The sequence below is a fragment of the Cenococcum geophilum genome (genome assembly GCF_001692895.1).
Source record: "Cenococcum geophilum 1.58 unplaced genomic scaffold K441scaffold_25, whole genome shotgun sequence".
NCBI lineage: Eukaryota > Fungi > Ascomycota > Dothideomycetes > Gloniales > Gloniaceae > Cenococcum > Cenococcum geophilum.
This window is the reverse complement of record NW_027137583.1, coordinates 2,100,911-2,125,788: the sequence shown is the minus strand read 5'-3', so window position 1 is coordinate 2,125,788 and position 24,878 is coordinate 2,100,911. Positions and strand designations below refer to the sequence as shown.

The following is a 24,878-nucleotide window of genomic DNA, read 5'->3' as shown; positions in this document are numbered from 1 at the left end:
GACACCAAACTGGATCCATATCCGCTGCGACGATCCCCTAGGAAAATGTCCAGCGCCGCCCTCGACCCCTGCCCTCGACCCCCTCAATCCGACTTCGATGGACAGCCAGCGGTTACGCTAGCTTACGCACGGAACGCTGCCAAAACAACGGATGGATATCCAGATATCAGCCTTTGCCCTGACTTCTTCCGGCTTCGGAATCTAGACAATGCAATGGCACACGGGTCGGGCCCAAGGAGTCCAATTCTAAAATACGACTTGTCGAGATACGAAAGTCGAGGCAAGTAGAATTTAGCCGCTTTCTACACTTCCCGACGGGCGTGATGTGTTGTCCAGACAAAGATTTCTGATAAGTTTCATTAGCTGACGTTTTCCTCCACGAACTCATGCATCTCGACCTCGCCGCTGACTCTGTGAATAATAATCCGAATCCAAAGATCCGCGATCTGAGCATTAAGTTTACGTATGGCACAGGGCATAACCGTGGAACGAAATCTAAATGGACTAAAGTGTATGGCCCTAAGCTTGCGAAGATATTGGCGCGGTTTCAGCCATTCGGGGCTGGTGCAACACAAACGGGCTATTTCATTCAGCGTAGCGCTGAAAGCCTTACGCTGTTTGCTCTTGCGAGGTACGTATAGACGAGTATAATTCTATTCATTTAAAATGAGTTGAGCTGAATGTTACTTGCTACAATTCTGGTTGCGTGCTGACTGCCAAGAGCAGATACGTTCAAAAATTATATGGGTACTACTCGCACATTCCCGCCATTTATGATCAAATTAATGAAATCCCAATGATTCCCCCAAACAGGGACGAGGATATCTACAGCGTCTTCTTCGTCAGCGACAACAATAATCCCGTTACACTTGTCAATTTCACAGCGATAGATAATGGTACCCGTGCCATGAACGATTTTGGCGACTGCACAACCGTTTTAGACCAATCTTCAGGTCTTGAGGATGTTGATATCGGCGCACCCAATGCGGCCGATCAGTACCCACAGTCCTACTGGGATGATCGGAATAGATGGCTCCAGGAAATCAAAGACTATGCAGAATCCAGAGACTCGAAACAGTGCAAGCTCTCTATTGTCGAAGTCTGGACCTGCGAAGATGTGAGTAAAAATTTGTACGCCCGGCTCAGCATCACCGGCGCAGATGGAAAGAGTATCTATACCACGCCCCAGGCGACATCCAGCCCTGGGCAACCTATCAGTGCTGGCCAATCTCTCTCGATACAGGAAACTGGAATGAAAAATCCCGTTGTGGTTACAGGAGAGCATACAAATGACTACATTCAATTTTCATATGGGACGGCTAGCTGGACGTCTGGCACGACAGGTGGAGATAACAACTGTACTTTGAAAGGAAGCGATTGGAATAAGGAGGGTCCAAAGTGTCCGGGAATGGCCCAGACGAGACAATTTGACTGTGTCTACCAATGTTAAAGTTATAAAATATTATACTAGCCCACTAAAATATTAAGAGATTATACATCTATACTGGATTGTGCTTCTTAACCAATGATTAGTTCCTAACGTGGCGAGACGGAACACAAACACTTCTGTAACCGACTACAGTCTGTGAAGGCTCCAGTGTCCCCCCCCCCGTGTGCGCGCGCGACATACACCTAATTTCAGTGATCTAACTGGACTGGAGCGCCTCTGGAGCTCCACATTGGATCCTTTTTTGCATTAGATTTGGAGCTATCAATTTTAAGGCTAGATTAGAGTAGATCTGACTTATTTAGAGCTCCTAGAGCTCCAGTTCTATACCTAATTAGGAGGAAGAATAGGCCGCTAAGGAGTTAGTGCTTAGTGTTAAGGCTAAACAGAGCCAATCGGCGACGCTGGCGTTTAGTGTTAGTAAGCTCCTGTCTTATAAGATAATTAATTTATAAGAATTAAGGACATCTACTTATCCTCTACTATCGCTCCTGCATCTATACTTACTGCTTTAGTATTTTATTCCCTCCCTTCCTCGCCTAATACTATAGCGGCCAATATTACGCGTTACCTTACGCACTACTTACCTCCTATATTTAATAACTTTATTCTTACTCTAAAATTAATTAATCCGGCTCGTAATAAGGCAGTAGAGGTAGAGGAGTTTAAGCTATATAATAAGTACTATATTTAATATAGCGCCTTAATAAAAGGACTAAAATATATAAAATAGCGCACCTCGCATATATAGAAGTGGGGGGAGGATATTTAATTAAAGTCCGGTAGTAACGGTATAGCTTATTGCTACTGCTATCTTTATAAGCAAATACAGCGTAAGTAGGAGCTGCTTATAGTATTATCTAAAAGGACTACTACTATAGACTACCTAGTAGATAACTATTATATAGATAAGACAACGGGCGTACTTAATACTTACCGAAAACCTAATAAATCTAACTAGCTAATAATTAATAAGTATCTAAAGGAGAGGTCGCTTAATAGAGCTTATAACTTTAAGAGGTTTATGTAGTTACTTATTTAGTAGATTGTTTACTACTATATCGCGTTTTTCTAATTTAAAAACGTCTACTTCCGTAAGCTACTATATTTTATCTACCCCGGGCTTAAAAAGTTCCTACTAAAGGCAGTAAATATAATACGATTATAGGTTATAAATAAATGGGAGTAACGGAAGGAGTTACTAAGGAAAGAGCTAAAGGCCGCTTACAGCGCTATATTAATATCCTTTAACCTATAAACCTTACCAAACGGCTATACGATTCTTAGTGTTGTCGCCTATTTTATAAATAAAGACGGTAAGCGTCGCTATATAGTATTAGGCCTTTATAAGGTCGTTAGTAAATATACTAGTAAGAATATAGCAGCTATTTTAGTTGCTCTATTTAGGGTTTTAGAATTACAGGTAATATTAGGTTCTTTATAGCTAATAATGCTGAGTTAAATAACACCTATATTAATGCAGTTCTTTAAGCCCTGTATTTAAAAATGTTAGTAAAGAAATAAAAAGCATATCGACTTTACTGCTTTAGCTATATAATAAACCTTTACGCGTAGGCTTTTATTATTAGAACAGACGCTAATAAAATCTATAAAGAAATAGCAGCTATATACCGTAATTAGAATTATAGTAAGGTTTAAGAGCTCTAAAAGAAGTAGGGACTAGTTAATTTACTTTAAAATCTTGTCTAGTATATTTGTATAACCCCTTAGCGTCGTAGTTTCCTTAGGAGGATTTAAATAGGAGGTCCTTTATCAGAATTTAATAGCCTAAAGGTACGTAATAGAGCTATAGTGTTGAGATTTACTGCCTAGTAGAACGTCGGGTAAGTCTCTAATTAGCTATAGCGTTAGATTTTATATCTACCGCCCTTAACGGTTGCAATCTAAGCCTTACGGTCACAATATTTAAACTTATAATACCACTTATAAAAGCGATACTAATAATTTACTAGCTTATCTAAAATAACTAAACGCGATAGAACTTACTTTTCTTAGCTATCTTATAATTTTTAAACTGTAGAGAATAAATTACTATATTCTATAAGACTTATAAACCTAGCAATAAAGCTAGAGCGCTTACTAGAGATGACCTCCTCTAGCTAAAGCACTAGCTCCAGCTCAAACACCTTTATAACTACCTTAAGATATTCTACAAGGCTATAATTATAGTAGAGGGTAATTAAACAAGTCTTGCTAACCACTTTTAAATACTAGATTGGCTTCTTAAGGAGCTTTTATTAACTAAGTATAAGTTTCTTAAGCTTTCTATTTAATTACTTTAAAAACGGAAGAAGGCCGACGCTTAAGCTTATTAATACTTGGTAGACTATTTAGAAGTAGTATAGGAGAAGGGAAATAAGTACTATAATAAGGCTAATAATACAGCAGCGTACTACGCAGTAATTTTTCTTAATCCAATACTTAAGATATAGTAGTTTAAGGACTATTAGAGGCCTTATCCTATTAAGAAGGATTAAATTAATAGCGTTAAGTAGAAGATTAAGGAGCTCTGGCATAATTATAAAGGCCAGTATTTATCTATCTAATTATCCTTACTAGATTTAGCACTGGTTTAGTAACCTTAATAAGTAAAAATCTATACCTCTGCTTAAAATTATAAGCGCCTAAAAACGGTTTATTAAAACAATAAGGCTGCTACGCCTCCTCTAATTAATTACTTTAATAAGTATCTACATATAAACAAGCTTAAGCTTAAAGAGTATAAACACTTTAACCTTATATAGTACTAGCAGGACCGCTATATAAGCCAGCCTAATTTTACTTACTTCGCCCTTAATATCCTTACGGTGCCTCCTATAAGCGACAAATATAAATAACTCTTTAGTAGCTGTAAGATCCTTCTTAAGGCTTAACGCTCTTAGCTATAGATGGATATAATTAAAATAAATAAGGGTCTTTGGCATAGATATGGACCTCCACTAAAGGATATATTTAATAATAAGGATATTAGCGAAGTAGAGGGAGAGCCGCGGCCACTAAAGCTCTCACCTAAAGAGGAGGCTAAGGCTCGGCTTGCTGCCGCGGTTGCTACAGAGGCTGCTGCTTAGGTTGATAATAAGGATAAAAAAGCTTTGGCCAAATAACTCACTAAGGAGGCTGCTTTAGAGGGCGACAATAAGGCCGACGATAAGGAGGGCCTTTCTACTGCTAATATAATGTAATATAGGTAATTTTTAGTAAGTTTGGCTACCCTATTAACGACCTAGAAGCGTACTAAGACTTACTATTTATAGTATATACTGCTTATATAACTGCATTGAATTTATCCTAGAGCTTTAGGAGCTAAACCCTATCTTCTATAGAGTGGAGTGGATTTAAATTAAAATCCAGTCCAGTTTAGTCCAATGAGATCACTGCCTAATTTTGCTATATCTGTAGCTAAATTAGTATATAGAGCTAGTAGGAAGGGGTGTAGTACGTAGCCAGGGCTTGAGCCACGGCCCACCTCGAATTAAGACCTTAGATTTAAAGCTGTTCTAAACTCATCTCTTACTAAAAGTCGTGATATTACCTCTAGATCTTGTTGTTTTACCCTATTACCTTTCTTAATATAGCTCTATATATAGGCGACTACCAGTACACCTTTATTAAAATCCTTCTTGTAGTAAGCGTATATACGCCCACTAAGCCGATTGCTCTCCTAAGGCGATTTAACATATTTAGAAGAAGATAAGGCTACATAAAAAGACGAGGCTTGGTCGCGAATATAAGTCGAGACGTATACTAAGCAATAAGATAATTATCATATTACTTTACCGACTAGATAAGGCTCCGAACTTATATCTTAATAAGATAATATAGTTTATCTATAATCGGTTTTAGGTAGTTATAACTAGAAGGACGCTTAGTATAAAACTAAGAGTTACTAGCTAGAGTTAGAAGCTAGTAAGAAAACTTTTATAGGCGCGTATAAAGAAGTTGCTAATTATATAAGGCTTGTTAAGTTACCCGTAAGTAAAGCTAGGAGGGTCACACCTTATTCTAGGCCACAATCTCACAGTTTACTATTAATTAGTTAGTGTTTATAGACGAATCTGAAGCTAACTTAAAATTGGGTATATAAAAGGCGTTTTAGTTACCAGTAGGGGTTATACTAGTTTTATATATACCGTACAATTATAGTAAGTGGCGAGTTAATATACTACCTACCTACACCGTTAACGGCGTGCTAACATCGTTAGTATATACTAGCTTAACAAATTTAGAGGGCTATAACTACTAGATTAAGTACGTCCTCCTACCTTATTATAACCCTTATCCAGCACTAAGATTAGTAGTTATTATAGATAACGCAAGCTTCCATTACTTAGCCTATATTAGCTCTCTCTTTAAGCGAGTTAGTGTAAAGCTTATATACTTACCTATATACTCGCCCGATTTAAATCCTATTAAAGCGTTCTTTAGCGAGCTAAAGGAGTTTATTTAACGATACTTTATTATATAGAAGGAGGCGTTAGAGTAATAGGGTAATAGCTTTAATAGCTTTCCAAGTTAGTATGTAGAGATTATAGGAAGCAAATCTAATAGCGTGAGAGCTTATTTCCGCTATAGCGGGTATATTAGTAGGGAAGAGTGAGATTCTATAATATAATAGGGTGTTATTATTATATAAAGGAAGGTATAGCTATACTTCTAAGCTTATAATATCCAATTTATATAAGAATTACTACTAAATAGTATATTATAATATGCGCCTGTAAGTAGGCGCATACTAGAGTTAAAAATTCACTATTAGCCGAACCTAAGGCCTTCTAGATTACTACTCAGTACGCTCCTTAAGCTTCTCCACTCCTTAATATTACTTATAATCTCTTAGCAATTGCCTTTAGAACGCCTGCCTTAATTATTACCTTAATTAGCGTCTTTTTTTGTTTATCTGGCTTCTGCTTTCTAATTGTCTTTAAATTCTACCGCTTAGTAAAAGCAACTTAGTAAGTAGCTTTAATATCTTCCTTCTAGGCCTCTAAGTCTTTTACCGCCTTCTTATACCACTTAAAATACTTTTATAAATCTGCAAGCCGATTAACGCCTTAGGGACGCGGTAAAGGAGTAACTGGTAATAACTTTAAGCCTAAGAGCGAGGTTGCTAGAGGTATAGATAGGCGCCTATATTAACTGCTAATTAGGTTAATATAGAACTAGTTTATAACGCCTAGAGTACTTAGTATAGAGGCCTTAGAGGTAAGCCAATCTTTCTTCTTATTGCCCGTCTTCCTCTTAAGAAGCTTTTATATTAAGCTAACTAGAGAAGTATATTTAGTAGTAAGGCCTTAATTAACCGCCCGACCCTATTCTCTTATATCCTCCTATATTAGCTTATAGTCGACTTACTAATATACCTAGCACTAGTTACTACTACAGTTCTTATAACACTGCTACTATTAAGATACTTTTATAAAGCTTATTTTAGGAATTGTAAGGGAGGCAGTAATATTACTATCTATAATAGGCTGTAATATATTTAGTAAAGAGGTCTATAAGGATTTTGGAGCTAATTATAAAGCTAATTATGTTATTATAAAGGAACAGGCAGGAGTATAAGCTGCTTATTACTTAGTTGTCTTAATATAATTTATAGCGAGTTTAACTTTAAGCCGCCCAAACAAGCCATTATCGCGATTATAATACCCTTTCGCCAGCCTTAAGAGTTCTTCTTTAGAATTAATCCAATTAATTATATGGCTTAGGTTAAGTTAGAACGTAGATTTAGTAGAGTTTAATTACCTGGTAAGCTTTACGGTAGCATTATATAACTTCCTTTAAAAGGTACGGCTAGCGAACTTCTGCTATAAAGCCTTACTAATTTTAAGAAGAACTTCGCGATTATATATTACTAAAAGGCTAAAGCAAGCCTTAGGAAATGTATAAGCTAATATAATAGTTAAGCGACTTAACTTTTAGAGCTTTACTAACACCACTAGGCGATACTTAAAGAATAAGCCTCCGCCTAAAGGCCTTACCATATATTTCTCCTGTTCTATTTAGAGCCTTAAAGCTAACTCCTCCTTACCCTCTACTAAGGGCTTATATATTAAAGTCTTTGGCGACTGAGGCCTCTTAGCGTATAGCTGGCTTTATAATATAGAGGGAGCTACGCCTATACGCTGCGGAGCTCTTATTACGTTTTGTTTTAGCGGTAAATAAAAGTATTAAACTTCCTTATTATTGTGCTCTTTAGCAGCCACTGGATTGCTTAGGATCTTATTAAGCTTACCTACAGTAAAATAGGCAGCCCGTTATAATGCATGCGGGGTACTATAGTTAAGCTGTATATTGCTCGTTCAATTCCTACACACTATAAAGCTTACAACTTTTATGGGCTTATGGACAACTAGGTACTGGCAAGGCGATCATATTAGCAGTAGTCGCCCAAGACATCCTCCAGGGCCGAAAGCGGTTGCGTATCATTTCTTCAATAAGGAGCGGATCAGGCTTGCTAATAAACAAACAATTCAAACCATAGACCTTTAGTTTAGTTAATTGGATATTTTAAAGCTTTAAGCTTAATTACTTTATTTAGTTAATTAAACCAGTAAACAGTTTAATTAGATTTAACTATTTAGATATATTTATATATATTTTTACATAATAGTAGAAGAATCTAGAAGCTCTACGGTATAACTTAATAATAGGCGGTTAGTCTTATAATACTCGCACTAAGCTCAAAAATTAATAAAAGGAATATAATTAATTACCCCTAGTCTTAATAATAGTAAGGTCTAATATTATTTATCTAAAATAGTAAATCTATTAATATTAGTTACTATATATAAGGAGACTTTATATCACGGAGTAAGTATAAGCGACGATAATATATAGCAAAGTAGATATTATTAAGCTATATACATAAACTGTATAATAAGATTAAGACGTTACGTAAGGAAAAAAGGTAAGAAAACGGGAAGAAAGGGTATATATCGTTAGCTTAGTTGCTTAGTCAATACATATATAGAGCAGAATAGGATTTAGGCAGTAGTCCTAGCAGAACTTAGTAAAATTTAGTAAAAGTTAATAGAATATAGTAGATTACTATTAGATTGCCGCAAAGTGCCGTCTTATAGTTAGTCTTTAGTTACTAAGTTAGTAAAAACAGGTAGACGTATATAAGGTGTTACAGGGGTATCCCATAATAGTACCCCTTCTTTAAACTCGAGCTTTTGCGAGATAGGGCTGTAGTAGTTCTAGGTGGAGTTTATAAAAGTCTTCTATAGCTTATATAAGTCCTATAGAGTTAATAGGTTCCTATAAGGGTTTAGTAAAGCCTTTCTATTTTATAAGGTATATATATTAGCGTTTCCTTTTATTATATTTAATGTCGTTAATTCTTTTAACAAAGTACTCGTTCTTACTATCTACTTTAACTAGTAGGGGAGGGTCCTATATTTATCTAGATAGGGCGTTTAATATAGGGGTAGTAGGGCAAAGGACTAACGTATGGACTATAGGGTAGATTTTAACTGTATTAGGGAGTTTTAGTTAGTAGGTGTAAAAGAAAACAACCTTCTTAACTTTATAAGGGCCAGCGTTTTTCCAATTAAGTTTTTTAGTAGGTTATTTTATATTTAGATTTCTTATATCTAGCTAAATAAAGTTACTAATCTAGTAAGCTAGTGCTAGGGTTCTTTTCTTATTCGCTGCGGCTTTATAGATAAATTAGGCCTATATTATTTTATTAATAAGAAATAGTTACAGTTCCTCTATCCTTTTTATAAATTTGTTTGCTTTTATACCTTATAAGACGTAATAAGTAGGGTAAGGAATATTACTAAAGGGTTTAAAACATATTTATAAATACTAGCTGTAGTTAGCTAGGAATGGAAAGACCTTTATAGTTTCTAAGACAGAATTATTTATAGTAAACTTAGTAAATATAAGCTAGTTTATCTAGTTGTCCTATAGATATAATATATATATCCGGATCTACTATTCCATTATAGCATTTATACGTTTTATTTAATAGTCCGTTTTTAGGTAATATATAGTAGATAGTAGTGCTCTAATATAGAGTTGGGTAATTAGTTCCTTCTAAAATATAAAGATAAACTAGCTGCCTTTATCGGAGATAACTATTTTAGGGAGTCCGTAAAGTTTTTATATATAATCTAGAAATAGTTAGGCGATAGTAGGCGTTAATATATTATAGTAGGCAATTAAGTACCTTACCTTAGATGGTTGGTCTATAACTTTTAGAATCTTGTTATTAGGGAAGACGCAGCCGGATTTAGAGGTTCCTACCCCCCGTTTCAGGAGGCAGTTTCTCCTCGCTTAGACCCATATCTATCGCCACTTTTGCAATATACTAAGCGTGCTAAGGGCGGTAGGGTCTCCCTTACTTACTAAACCTAGAAGCGCGCGTGTAGCCCTATAACGCACCTCTTGAAGCTCCCCAAACGTCCCTTAGCGGCTATTTAAGAAACTATAAACATTTGCCGCCTACTTAATCCTATTTCCACTATCGTCCTTATCCTTTACTAAAAGTACTACTCTTACCTAACGAACCTCCCTTCTACACTACGCTCCTTTAACCCTTTTCCCACAGTCGCTACGTATGCATTTTCCCTTACTATTATATCGTTTACTTCTAATACTCAATTTCTAGGGTTCTACTTACGGGGTTTTTCCCCCCTGTCCTGCTCTTAAAAACGCCTATCTTCCGTAAAGCCTTTCTTAATATTCCTATTAATAGCAGTTACTCTTAAGCTAGCTTCTACGTGTAGGCAATTAGCAGCTACTAGAGCACTAAGATACTACGCGTTTAACCACTATACCCTCTTAAAGTAAGAAATGGCGAAATATAGATTTAGCCTCTAGCTTAGACTTTAAACTAGGTAAGCCATCTTATTCTAAGCCAGCTTTAGACTTAGATTTAAGCTCTAACTCTAGAGCTAGGGAAGACACCAATTCTAAAGGGGAATATTTATAGTAGAGGATTGCGTATTATAAGGGCTAAAAAAGAGTAAAGTTAAAACGGAAGCCCTGTTCTACTTCTTTTATTAAATATAAGTTTTGGAATTAAGAAAAGTTCGTTTATATTTAAACTAAAATTCACCTTATAGTACTAATAATTTATATTTAGGTTCTACTTAAAAGTTAAGTCTAACCCAACTAAAGCCCTTCGTTAGTGCGCGGCCGATACGTTTAAAACATACCTTAAATAGCATATAAAGAATTCTTAAATTAAGAAGGAAAGCATAATTTAGGCGTATTAGAGACGAATACTATATAAATTTATAGATGTGGCAGGCTATAGTATAAATAATAGCGTAGAACTTAATATACAAGATATAGGGCGATCTTCAATTAAAAAAAAAAAACTTAGCTAATTTGTTATAGTGGATTCTACCCTATTTAACGCTAATATATAAGTTAGATATATTAAAAAAAGAAAAGGATATAATATATATGCAGGACTTATATGCAATTATCAATGCCTATTAGTAATAGACCTAAAGCCTTACTATAGTTATTTTTAAGTGCAAATGGGAGCAATCCTCCTCCTCTTTAGTGCTATAGCAATAAGAGCCTAAGCTCTTATCAAAAGTTTAAGCGTAAGAGGCTCTAATAAAGCGCTTTTATATAAACATATTACAATCCTAAAAGTTCGCGATATAAAAAACTTTAATTAAACTATAATTTTCGCCCTCGTAAGTTTTATGCATATTAAGAATTCTAAAGGCATAGGTAGATAGTATATAATAACGCTAACTAAAGACGGCACGAATGGGGCTAATAGACCTGTAGTAAGAGGTTTATTTTCCGTCTTAAAAGCATCCTAGCTTTTTATATCCTATCCTATCTTATAGGCCTTACTATTGCGGATAATATATTTTAACGCCATTATACTTTACCAGAAGAGATTTTTAGACTTAAAATCCTAGTAAATAAAGAGAGTCTTAAAGTAAAGTTTAAGAAGGGGATAGAGAAACGACCTATCTTTTAAGATATTAAGATAATGGCTAGTTATAGGGGAGTGTTAGATATTAAAGCATTCCCTTACTAGAAATGCCGCGATTACTATATATAGTTAGGCTAAGTGGCCGGGTTTAAATAATTACTTAAGCTTTACTAGCTGCGACGAGCGTCTAAAAGGAAATTAAACAGTAAGTATTTAATTTAATATAAGTGTATTTATTAACTAAGTCTTTTAGGCGCCCTTACTTTAGAAGAGCAAAATTAGATAATAGGTTATTACGGCAATACCTACTAACGGTTTTATATACCTAATTTAATTAAGCGCAATTTCCAGTTAATTTACTTTAGGACTTTATTACAGGATAACCTTATTTAATATACCGCATAGATAGGGATATTAAGGGACGAGTAGGCCCCTATAGGTCTAACTAACGAGTAAAAGCTTAAATTTTAGTTAAAACTTAATTAACACTCTAATATTTTATAGCTTTATAAGAAACAAGAGCGATATAAGTAAAAAATTAGGAGCCGGGGATATTACCCTATTAATGCCGTAAAGGGAATAAAACTATATAACCGTTACAACGAAGCCAGATATAAACTTTATAGTATTATAAATGTCCTATATAAACGAAAAGAGGACTAGGTTATTCTTAATTTTTATAACGCTATTAACGATTATAATATTAAAAGATAGCTTAGTAGTAGCGTTGGGACGGATATTCCCACCTATTTAGCTATATAGTATAAATTTCGCGAACGTACTGCTATTGCTAAATTGCTATCTTAGCCGCTAAATAAGCTTAAAGAAGGGCACGCTATAAAACTCCGTATAAAGTTTATCCGCAATTTTATTAAGTATTATAATTAATAAGAGAGCTAGTAAAATGGGATCCCAAGTAAGGCTATCGGATTTTAACTTAGGTTTAAAGTAAACTAAAGTATAATAGGTGTAAAAAAAGGTGTAAGTAATACTGATACTGGCACCTATTAATAGGTAAAGCGGTAAAAAGAATAGATTAGCTTAAATTCGCCTTTTTAAGAAAACCTAAATAAGACGCGGATCGCGGTCCTAATTAAAAAAGAGGGTGTTAAGATAATACAGTTACTATATCCTATAACGTTTACTAATCTTATTTACTTTATCTATATCGGCGATAACTAACTCTTAATGGTAAGGCAGACCCGCCTATTTATAAAGAAGGATATACTATAAAAGTATCTTAATAATTACGTTGCAGAAGAAGTGTTTAGGTAGGGGTACGACTATAAGCATCTTTATTATTTAGAGTAGATTAAAGGACTTAAGTATTTTAAAAACTATATAGCCCTTACGTATAGCGTATAGCATCTAATTAAGAGGCACCGCTAGGTAAGTCGCCTTACCTATATAAAAATCCTATGCTGTCCCTCTAGTACTAATAAAAAGGCATATAACTGGTAAATTTAGAACTATACGTTCCTTATATATAGGACCTTTTCCTAGTTATTACGCGCTTATCTTATTATTCTTTATCGCTTTTTATTTTATTTTAGTCTGTTATTATTTAATCCTATTTTAGTATTTAATAGAATAGATAAAGATCTTACGGAGCTAGTATACCTTAACTAGCGGATTAATTTTATCCAAAATTTTATAAAGTTATACTTACGTTAAGAGGCTTAACAACGAAATACGCCTCTTAACTCGTTAAAAGGGGTAACTATAAAGTAGGAAGATTTGGCAACGCCTTATTTATACCCTTTAGAATATAACCCTCGCCAGTCTATTTTATATGGGTAATAAGCGTTTACCTTACTAGCAGAGGATTTTCTATTGGAGTTGGCCAGCTAAAATAATGGATTATATTAAAGATAAACATCTCTATCTATTTATACTAAATATAAAAATTCCCTATAGCTATCTAGTATGCAAGGAAAGGCATATAATATTAAATAGCGTTTTATACTTTAAAAGCTATGCTTATATAGTTTATAAAATTAAGTATTAGGTTTTAAAGACTAATTCTATATAGACTTTCTGTCTTTATTACGAAAGAAGTATACTCTATTTAAAGCGTAAGGCGTCCTACTATTTCACGTTCTAGTTTTACTTTAGATATTTATAGTAAGGGTAATAGCGTTTTATTATAATAAGAAGGCTAATAAGTTTGGTTCTAGCTATAAAGATATAAAGGCTATAGCAGATTTACTTTATTCTCCTTTATATCTTTATAAACGAAGATTAAAGGGGACGATTAGGGGGATTAAGAAATATTAAAAGAAGAGATTTAAGACTACTATAACTATTATAAGCGACCTTATTATCGCAGATATAAAAGCTACCTCTAACGCCGCCATAAATATTACTAGTAAGGCTAGGAACACCTTTTTAAAATCTATTATAAAGTCCGCCTAAGATACCGCCATAAATACCCCAGATACTATAGACAGCACTACAGCTACGGATACCGCAGTAATAAATAATAAATAAAAATATAATTTGCAACATATAATGGCAGAGATAAAATATTTAAAAATTAATAAGAATAAGGGTGTTCAGGATAAAGATATAAAATTAAGAGTAAAGTTAATAAAGAAGTCCCAAAGAATAAGGCGTAGATAGTCCACTTTAGTTTTTAATAAATACTTAAATAGATAACGGACGGATGTAGTTTTATTTTTAGCCGTCCCTCCTAAATAAAATATCGGATTTACTGTCTTTAATTATTAGAATACCCTACGATATATAATTTAAAACCCTTGCGCAGTTTAAGGAAAACATTATAAGATATACTATAATGCACTCCCCCTAGCCTCTATTAGTGGATGTCTTTAAAGGCTATATATTTGCTTACTAGGAGGAAGTAATCTATCTAATAAATAGCAAGAAGGATTATACCTGCTACAGCTAAAATAATGCTAGGTATTCCGACCCTTAAGGTTACTTATAATGATCTTTAATTCTATACATATTATTCCGCGCCCACTTACTATATTTTAAAGACTGGAATTATAGCAAATAAGATATACACTAGAAAACTTTCTACTGCTATTAAAAGGTATAGTAGTAGCTAGCGCGATATAGAGAAGAATCGCCTAATATCTAAGCCCTAGAGTAGAAAAGTAAGAAGAATAGTAATGCGGACTACCTAGTGGCCCTTTATAAATATGCTGACAAAACCTTATAGAGATTAGATCTAGCTTCCTATTAGTAAGTTCCTTTAGTATAGCGGCCTTATAAACCTTAGCAGCTAATACAATCGCTAATAAAGATCTTAGCAGCATGGCTATTAGTTATAGTATATCCTAAGGTAGATAAATAATCTAGTGCTTTATATACCTAATTAAGGTAGTAACTACGAGTCCGGGGATAAGGAAAAGAAATACTATATTAAAGACAAGATGCTATTAAAGACGCTATAGCTTATAATACCATAGGGCGACAATACAGAAAATTATAAGGTAATAAATAAACACTATACAAACGTACGTAGTAGCTGTAGGTAGAGGAGTGTGTATTATAGTAAAGAAAAGAAAGTAACTATATTCTTAGCCTAGTTAGCCTATAGGTCTTATAACTTTACTAGTAAGCCCTAAGTTTCGTAATAGTAAACGGAACCCGGGCTTAATATAGTTAAGCCATTAGTAAAGCAATATTAAAGTACCTACTTAGATTTAGGATTAAGTTAATTCTTATAGGAATATAGGAAGAATCTAATTAGTTCCTAGTAGGAAAGGCTTTTAGGGTATAGAACCTTAATTAAGGCTTATATTAACTTATCCTAGAAATCTCCCGTCTATCCAGTTTAAGTAATTAATTTAACTCTTTAGGGACGCGTTGCCGAGGAGGCTAGTATATAGGAGGAGTTACTTTACACTAGTATAGATTTAGGGCATTAAAAAACCTATAGGTTTTTTGGTGCCCCAAATTTATGTTAGCTTACTATTGCTTAAAGTAAAAGGTTTTGCCTACTATTTATTATTAGGACTTCTTATAACACCTATAAAATAATTAATATTACTATGAAACTTAGAGCTGCTCTAGCATAAAAAGAGCTAGCGCTTTTAGAGCTAAGCGTAAGTTTACCTATTCTATAAATATTACCTCTTTACTAAGCTTTTTTGCAGTTACTCTAAAACGTAAATAAAGTTCTTAAGTTAGTTTATAAAGCTAAGTTAAAGTTAAAATCTTTTATTAAAAAAAAATAACTTTTAGGGTTAATTCTAAAGAAACTGGTGTTTTGTAATTAAGTTTGTTAAAGATATACTGTTCTAAGCCTAACCCTAAAGTTATAATATTTCTTACTAAAGTTTAAGCCGGAAAGACGGCTTTCTAGAACCCTTAAGTTGAGAAAACCTATATAGATAATTAGAAGCGCTTCCTTAGGAATCCGCTTAATTATACCGTTTTTATTTACTTAGTTCTTAAAACAGAGAAAGTATACCACTAGCTCCTCCGTAGATTTAGTTAAGCAGTTTTATAAAAGCTCTTAAAAGATAAATATACGGCGAGCTTAATAGCTAAAGACTTCTATAGAATTGGCTTAAATACTAAAACCCTACTTAAAGACTTTACTAAAAAGATAGAAGATTTTATTACTGGTGGAAGTAAATACTGCTTAATTAGGGAGGCGCTAGGAGGGCTTAGTGTCTTATTCTTCCTTCCTTTAAAGATAGGGGATAGAGTGTAAGTTTAGTAGTAAATAGTAGTTATTTATATACTAACCGTAACCTTAGATAGGAAAAGAAGTTCTTAAAGGCGGGTTCTAACTATAACGAATTAATTTAAGCCCTTAAAGCTGCGGGCATTTTAGATATATTAAAAGAATATTATATACTTACCGAGAGCTTAATTAAAGAAGGCATTAATATAGTTAAAATCCCTATAATTTAGTATAGATACTAACTTTACTAGATGCTACTACGGCTATTACGTATAAAGCGATTAATTAGATTCCGGAAGCTCTAAAGCGAAGATCAGAACCCATTAAGTAACTAAACGGCAGGTAACCTAGGCGACCTAAAATCTAAAGAGATAAGGGAAACTCACTTTTAGTAGAGTAGAGTGCCAGCACTATAAGGTAAGACTAATATAACGTAGTAAATCTTATTACTACGTTTTAATAGGCCGCTCTAATACCGTATATATAGGAGGTATATAGATATGCTACTAGAAACAGCGCTAGTAAGGGTAAGTAAAACTATATATCTAAGGAAATTCTAACTTCTTATTAGGAAATCCCAAAAATAATTTATATAATCTATTACTAGGCCATAAAGATAATAGGGCTTAGCCATTTAACGTATTAAATTTAACGGATAAGGGAAGAGGTATACCATATGGTAAGTACTATTGTAAATGCCTTTTATAACCAGTACCTAACTTTAAGGAAGACGTATATAAGCAGGCGTAGACACCTAGGCTAAACGGACTATTTAGTAAAAACTAGCTATAAATTTAGATAGGAGTAACTTATGGTAACTTAGGGGTTCTAATAAACCCTATATAGCAAAAGGCATATTATAAAGGTATAATAGTCTTGTCTAACACCAAGAATGGACCTAAAAGTTTCTTATTAAACCTATCTACTCCGCTAACAGACGCTAAGAGCTGTTTAGCTATACCAGATAATAGAATAAGTAGAGAATTATTAACTCTAACGTAGAACGAAGTCCCTTCTACGCTAGGGATCCTTATAGACTTTTTAAACTACAATATAACTACTTTAATAAATTCCCTACATCCTTTAAGCTATAATACAACTTCTTTAAAACATTGGACTTTATAAATCTTAATATAAAACTATAGCCATAAGCTACCTACTAGGCTTTTCTTTTAGACCGGCTATAGCGATAGGATAAGAAATACCACCCTATTGCCAATAGTGGCTAGTTTACTGGTAGTATAAAGGATAGTATACCCACAAGTCAGTTCTACTTACTATTTAGTGCTTTTATTAGTAATATATATAGGCGCCTTTAAGACCTAGATAGGAATGATAAACTAATCTCTTTAAGTTCCTATATATACATCCTCTTTTATAGATTGAAAAATGACCTAGCGTTATAGAGGCTGCTAAATTATTAGCAGATTACGTATAATTTAATGGCTTACTACTTACCTTTGCGAATAACTTTAGCTAAGCTACTTTATAAAAGTGCAAAACTTCCTAATCTACTTCCTTTAACGTATATTTCTCTATACCTGGCTCTAAGAATGGTATAAAAGTAGTTTCCTACTTCTTTAGCACCTTATAGATATTCTTAATTATATTGCTAGTATCTAGTTCGATCTAATGTAAATATTTAGGCATAAGTGGCGTCTATAAGAGTAAAAGGGTTCTAATGAAAAAGATAAGGAATTTTGCCGTATTAGATCGACCGTGCAGAAACTATATTTAAGGAAGGGCATTTTTTAGTATTAGTATTGCTAAGATCCTAGCAGAGGTCTTACTTACCGCTTTATACAGCCTAGTTACCGTTAAGTAATTGATAATAAGTATAGATAATACTTTTTAGTAAACTAGGATAAGTGGGGTTTTTTTTAGTTATATAACTAGCTTTATCTAAATAGAGGGGTAGTAGGAAAATGCTTAGTATATATATAAGCCTTAATATATAAAGATAGATATCGCGCACATTAGAAGCTAACTTATTTGCTATATTATTTTTATAGCATAATTTAACTAGGTAGTCTAGAATACTATACCTAAACATTTTAGCGGCTCTTATTATCCAATAATTAACCTGTATTTCCCTATATAGATATATATATCCTTCCTTATTCCGGCTAATAGGTGCGAGGATATAAGACTAAATAAAATGCTAGGGCTTTAGCAATTAATATATAAATAGGCCACTACCTAAAGCCAAATTTCTAATAAGTTAACCTTCTTATATTTAACCTTCTTAACCTTTTTATACTTTTAAAGGTATATTTTATCTAATTCGCTTACTAAACGGATTATAGAGTTAATCTTTAACTTTTTGCTAAAGTAGACGGCACCGGACTATAACGGTTGGGTTTAGACTAAATATAATCGGCCAACGTAATTTATATTTGGTGCAGCTAGAGACAAACTTATCTTAAAATGGATTGGATATTCGCCTATTATTAGTTTAACCGTAATAAGATTAAGTAAGCTCTCTAAATAATGCAATAGGTCCAAATTATTAGTTATAAATAGGGTAATGGCAAAATATATAAGATTGCGGTTAAAATAAAAGAGACTAAAGGCGCTCCTTACGTTATAGTTGGTTGGGGTGAGCTATAAACGTTAAAATAGTTAGCGGAATGGTTAAAGTGGGCTATAAAACCTATCTTATAGTTATTAAGTCGGCTAGGTATAAATATAAAGGAGCTATAGGGTTTTAATGGGAAGTTCGGCTCTAGGAAAGCTACCGTAAAGGATCTAGCTTAAGTAGTTAGAGGCGACCTTACTGTTTTAAAAAGGGCTCTTGTAATAGAGAAGCTTATAGAGGTAACTAGGGAAGCTAGCTTAGATTATAGAAATGGCAGTAGAAGGTTCTTCTAATATATTTTAAAGCCTTTAATATATATAATGTACTTACTTAAAGTAACCTATCTATCCTACCTACTATTTTATAGGATAGCTATAGGTTCTTAAGTTATCTAATCATTTTCTAAAACTTAGATAAACCGCCTTACTTCTAAAATATTATCACCTTAGTCGCACTACGCTGCTGCCTATAGGTTGTATACAATGCATATAAAGGATACTTAGGTATAGTATATACACGGCTTAATTAAGGCGGCAGAATTACGTGCGTATTAAAAGCAGACTTAAGGCCTATGTTAATTTAGCACCCTTATATAAAAACTAATAAAAAAGCTTTACCGCACATGCAACCTTACTAAAAGGTAGCGCCACACTCCAAAACTCATACATACCCATCTTACCATTAAAAAAAAAAATTTTTTTCCAACTTGTAACGGAACCTTGTACCAGGAACTACAGTAGGTCCTGTTAATGGGCTAGGTATATAGGTATTGCAGGAAGTCAACAACGTAATAATAACTAGTAGAGTGGTTGCCTAATAGATTAACTCCAATTATATTCTAAGAATTACTATAAGGAAGGAACTATCTAGGTAGGGACTAAGGGTCCTTAAATACACAACTGTACTCCTATGAAATCCTCCTTATATATAATGTACGTATTATACGTAAGGTACGTAAGTTCCTCTTATTCCTTACGTTTAATATATAGCACGTTATGTAACCTTAGCTACTATTCCTCGTTATATAGTTCTACCGGTTCCATCCTAGACCATACCTATATTAACTAACTAGCTTCTTCTAACTCCTCTCTAAGTAGTTATAATATTGTACTTAAAGCGTCCGTAACACTATCTCCCTTCTCTTTATCTTTGTCCTTAAAGATACCTAGTATCTCTAAGTTGTTTACTAGAGGTATAATATCCGTCTAATTAACTTAGTTAATATCGTTGCTTATAATACCTAAAGCACCTTCTTCTTTTTTATACACGCAACGTCGTGCCCGTATTATTGCTGTAATATTATTACTTAGTAAAATAATACTATCTCCGTATTCTTATTGTATAAAAGAGGGGTTAGTTTATATCGCGCTAGCAAATCCTTTGTCTTAATAACCCTCCTTTTATTTAGAGTGCACTAAAGCAAATATTTAATCGTCCTGCGATGTTCGCTCTTCTTCTAACGCTAAGTATATACATTCTATAATCCTTAATAGTCTCTAAGTTCCCTAAGTAATTTGTTATAGGGTCTTATATTTAATCTACTGCTATAAAGCTTAATGGTGACCTAGTATAGGCCCTTATAGAGCTTAAGCGTTCTTAGGATATAGAACAGAAGGCCCTAGATACTTATATTACGGCGTCTACCTATCTACTTCGTCTTAAGAAAGTTTATAAGAAGGTCCGTTTTAAGGAGTAGAAACTTATAGAATAAGGTCTGCAGGAACTTAGTAATAAGAGAACTAACTCTCCTCTACTAGCAAAGGAAACAACTCTAAGTAGTTTGGCAGTCGCTCTTCCTAGGTCCCCCTTAGGTAACTTGTTTTTTAGCAATCCTTCCCTATCTATATTACCTGACCTATTTTCTTCCAATACTCTTGTACCTTTCCTATAGCGTTTTTTAAATATTCTAGTGGCTCCTAGGTAGTCTTATTATAGCCTATCCACCTTACTTCGTACTATGTTTTATTATCTATATCCTTATAACTAACGATCTTTAAAACTTACTATTTATCTTCCTCTTATCCTCTATATATGTCTACTTTGTAAACTAGTGGCTTAATATCTCTATATACTGGCTCTAGTATCGCGATATACTATATAGGGTAGATTTTCATTCTGGCTAGTAGGTTTAACTTAAACGTGACTAATAAAATTCTTTATATAATTTCGAAAGGTCCTAGTCTAACATAGTCTAACTTCTTGCTTAGTTGTTAACTCTTAAAATTTTTATATAGTAGCTATACTTTATCTCCCTCCTTAAAATCTGGTCCCTTAGATCTCTTAGCATTATAGTACCTTTTTATTCTTTACTGTACTACCTTAGCTGTTTTTATAAGGTTTTTATAAAGAATTATTAAAGTCTCTATTCTTTCTTTAGCTATACTACTTATCTTCTTTACTTAGTGTGGCAATAATAATGTTCTTAGTTTATATCCGTAATTCGCCTTAAATAGTAATACGCCCATTCCTTTCTATAGTGTAGTATTATATATAAACTGTGTAACTAGTAATAACAATACCTAATTATTCTATTCATAATTAATATAATGCCTTAAATACTGCTCTAGTATCTAATTTAATCTTTCCGTTTAACCGTCTGTCTGTAGATAATATACAGTAGAAGTTACTGCTTAAACCCCTTATTCCGCTAAGAATACTTCCTAGAATACTGCTACAAATCTTAAATCTCTATCTAATATGATTTTACTTAGTGCTCTATACCTTATAAATACTTCTTTAATATAGATTCTAGCGATATCTTCTACTAAGATTTCTTCTGTATATGCTATAAAGTACCCCCACTTTATAAGCTTGTCTACTATTACTAAGATCGTATTATAATCTTGTCCAGTAATAGGATCTCTTAACTTTAGTAACTTAATAATAAAGTCCTATAATATAACCTCCTATAGTCTTTCTGGTATTTTAATAGGTTGTAGCCCTCTATACGGCTTATACCTCATTAGTTTATTTCTTTAGTAATCTAAATATTCCTTAGTAATTTTCCGTACTAAACCCCAGATTCCATTAATAATGTACTCCCCTTAAAGTCTTAACACTAAGCCCGTGGCTCTATTGTGTCCTTAAGTTAATCCTTTATAAAATGACTTAATAAACTCTTTTATAATAGCTCTTAGTACATATATCGCTTCTTAATTTTCATACTACTTTAAGTCTAGATCCTCTGTTTATACGTCTAGGATTTTTTTATATCTAATTACTCTCTAGTAATTCGTAGATCTTTTCTTCTTATATTACTACAATCTTTAGATAATTAAATCTAATCAACCTATCTATATCTTTTCGCAATAAAGCCCCTAATAGCTTCTTGTTATTTTGTAGTTCAGCCTTTCTACTTAGAGCGTCTACTCGTGCATTATCTATACCCTTGGTATACTAAATTTTGAAATAGTAGTCTATAAGTGTTTCTGCCCATCTAACCTGTCTTTAGTTAAATTCCTTTATTATTAGGAATCCTATTAGGTTCTTATAGTCCGTCTTAACTATAAATAGTTTTTCTATTCCTTGCAAGAATGCTCTCCATTTCTTTAGTACTGTAACTATACCTAATAACTCCTTATTATAGATGTTATAGTTCAGTTCTAGTGGTGTTATCTTTCGACTATAGTATGCCACTGGGTGCTATCTATCTTTATATTTCCATAGAAAGTACGCTCCTAGTATAAAGTCTAATGCATCCGTCTTAACCACTATCTCTAACTTCAGTTGGTAGATTTTAAGGATTAGTTCTTAGGTGAATAACTCCTTAAGTTCTTTAAACAATTCTTTCTATTCCTTTTTCTATACCTATAGTTCTTCTTTCTTTATTAATTAAGTAAACGGCTTAATATTCTTTAACCACTATACTATAAACCTCCTATAGTAGTTGCAAAACCCTAAAAATGATTTTAACTACGTAACATTCTCTAGTTCTTGCCAATTTACTATAGCTTCGACTTTCTTTAGGTCCATACTTAGTTTGCCTAGTTTAATAATAAATCTAATAAAATCGGTCTTCCTTATAAAGAACTCGCATTTCTTAATTGCTACTAGCATCTATTCTTTTTATAGTCTCTTTAAGACCTATTTAACGTGTTCCCCGTACTCTTCCTCGCTTATTAAGTAGATAATATTATTATTAAGGTATACTATAATAAACTTATTAAGGTGTTCTCCTAATATATTATTAATTTGCTTCTAGAACGTTGCTAGTATATTTATAAGCCCGAATTGCATAACTAATGGCTTATACAGTCCTTCCTTTAATCTAAAGGCTGCCTTCCATTCGTCGCCTTCCTTAATTCTAATCTAATGGTACGCCTATCTCAGATCTATCTTTATAAAGATTTGCGCATTACCTATCCTATCTTAGATTTCGCTAATTAAGGGTAAAGGATACCTATCCTTTCTCGTAATACTGTTTAACTATCTATAGTTAATGCATAACCTAAGTTTTCCATTCTTCTTTAGTACGAATAATACTAGATAATCCGCTAATAATTGCGATAGTCTGATATATCCCTTTTATAAGTTCTCCTAGATAAACTCTTTTAATACTCTACCTTCTTCTTTAGTAAGCTTGTAGGTTAAAAAGAACTGTAGACTTGTTCCTAGTTCTAACTCTATCTTATAATCCTATACTATATACTCTAACAGCTTTTCACTTTTTAGTAACTATAACTTTTTGCCATATTTGTGGTATCTCTTTAGTATATAACTTAATCCTTAATTGGTCTCCTCATATATCGCTCCAACTTAGTACTATACTAACTTAGTTTATTGTCGCATTTTACGTTATTAAGTATCTCTAATATTAACCTAACCTATAACCCAATCAATCTTTGGATTATATTTCTATAATTAAGGCATTCCTAATATCGCCTTATTATTCCCTAATAGTAATATATTAAAAGACATCTCAATTTATTTCCCTTTAATAGTTAACTAAATAGGTCCTATTTTAAGATTAATAATACCTCCTCTATAGGCTATTAGATCTCCTAAAATTGTAACTAGTAGATATAGGTGCTCCTTCTCTCTATATAGTAGTCCTATCCTTTTAACTACTACTAGTAATATATAGTTCCTCGTTACTCTACTATCTACCAATGCTTTAAACTGCTAATCTTACCATTTAAATTTTAGATTTAGGTGTCGTCCTTAAATTCCTTTAAGGGTCTAAGGCTCTACTACTAGCTCCCTTTAGTCCCGTAGGCCTCTACTTTTCCTAACTAATAGCTACTAGATCCTGTTTATACTTAGTCTAACTTAGGCTAATACTTAGTTTGTTTCTTTTCCTTAATATACTATAGATAGGTGTTCTCTAGATATTCCCACCATTATTATCCATCTAGGTATTCTTCCATAAGGAATCTTCCTGGCTAAAGTATTAAGTCCCCTTATTCTTAAACTTCTATAGGGTGCCAACTATATATATACTTAGCGTTTTTATACTTTACCTTATCCGGTACCCAATATATCCTTACTAGATACTTCTAGTTCTTATCTTTTGGTGCTCTATATATATTATACGCGTCATCTATATATACAATTTATACTAACGTATAATACGCCTAGTGTCTTAGGTTAACTCTTGGCTTGTTTTTATCCTTAAGTTTAAACCTTTCTCGTGTTAATCTAAGCGTTGCGACTTTATTCGCAGGTACTAAGATTCGCCTCTCGCTTCTCTAGTCCTCTAATTACTCCTCTAAATCCTTTAATATTATAATTAAGGCACCTTTAATATAAGTTATAGCCTTTTCCGTAATCGGGTGGTTTTAGATAACTCGTTCATCTAACTATATATAGAAATCTTCCCACTTATCGTTATGTCGTTGTCTATACCACCTTTAGTACAACTCCTTAAGTGTATACAATCTGTCCGTAAGAAAGTATCTCCTTATTGCTGCATCGTAATAGCCTTTTATATATCGTTCTTTAAACCTAGTTAGAATCCCTAGATCCTCTTCTTATTCCAGTTTAGTAAGCCACTTAGCTCTTAGTGTGCCTGTCTTAGGTTTATTAGTAATTCTTTATATAGGTGCTCTGTCCCTTATATATCCCAATGTGCTAAATCTCTTATCTAGTTTCTGTTCTTGCTATAAGGTAATTCTTGCTCTAAATTCCTTTATGGTTTCTTTCTTTTTACGTTTTACGAGTAGATCCTTAAAGTCTTCTTACTTCTTAATTCCCTCATTAATGGTCCTTATCCGTATATTAAAGTCTTAGTCCTATAAAATCCTTAATCCTAAGC

General features: G+C 33.3%; 1 protein-coding gene across 1 annotated transcript; it reads left to right on the top strand.

Moving 5' to 3' along the window:
* Nucleotides 1-380: 380 nt before the first annotated feature.
* On the top strand, nt 381-1,140 carry K441DRAFT_637992 (uncharacterized protein; the record flags this gene model as incomplete). The annotated part of the gene is made up of 2 exons (XM_067646525.1): nt 381-631; nt 727-1,140. Coding segments are annotated over exons 1-2 (657 nt in total), but the record flags the coding sequence as incomplete, so codon positions are not given.
* Nucleotides 1,141-24,878: the final 23,738 nt, after the last annotated feature.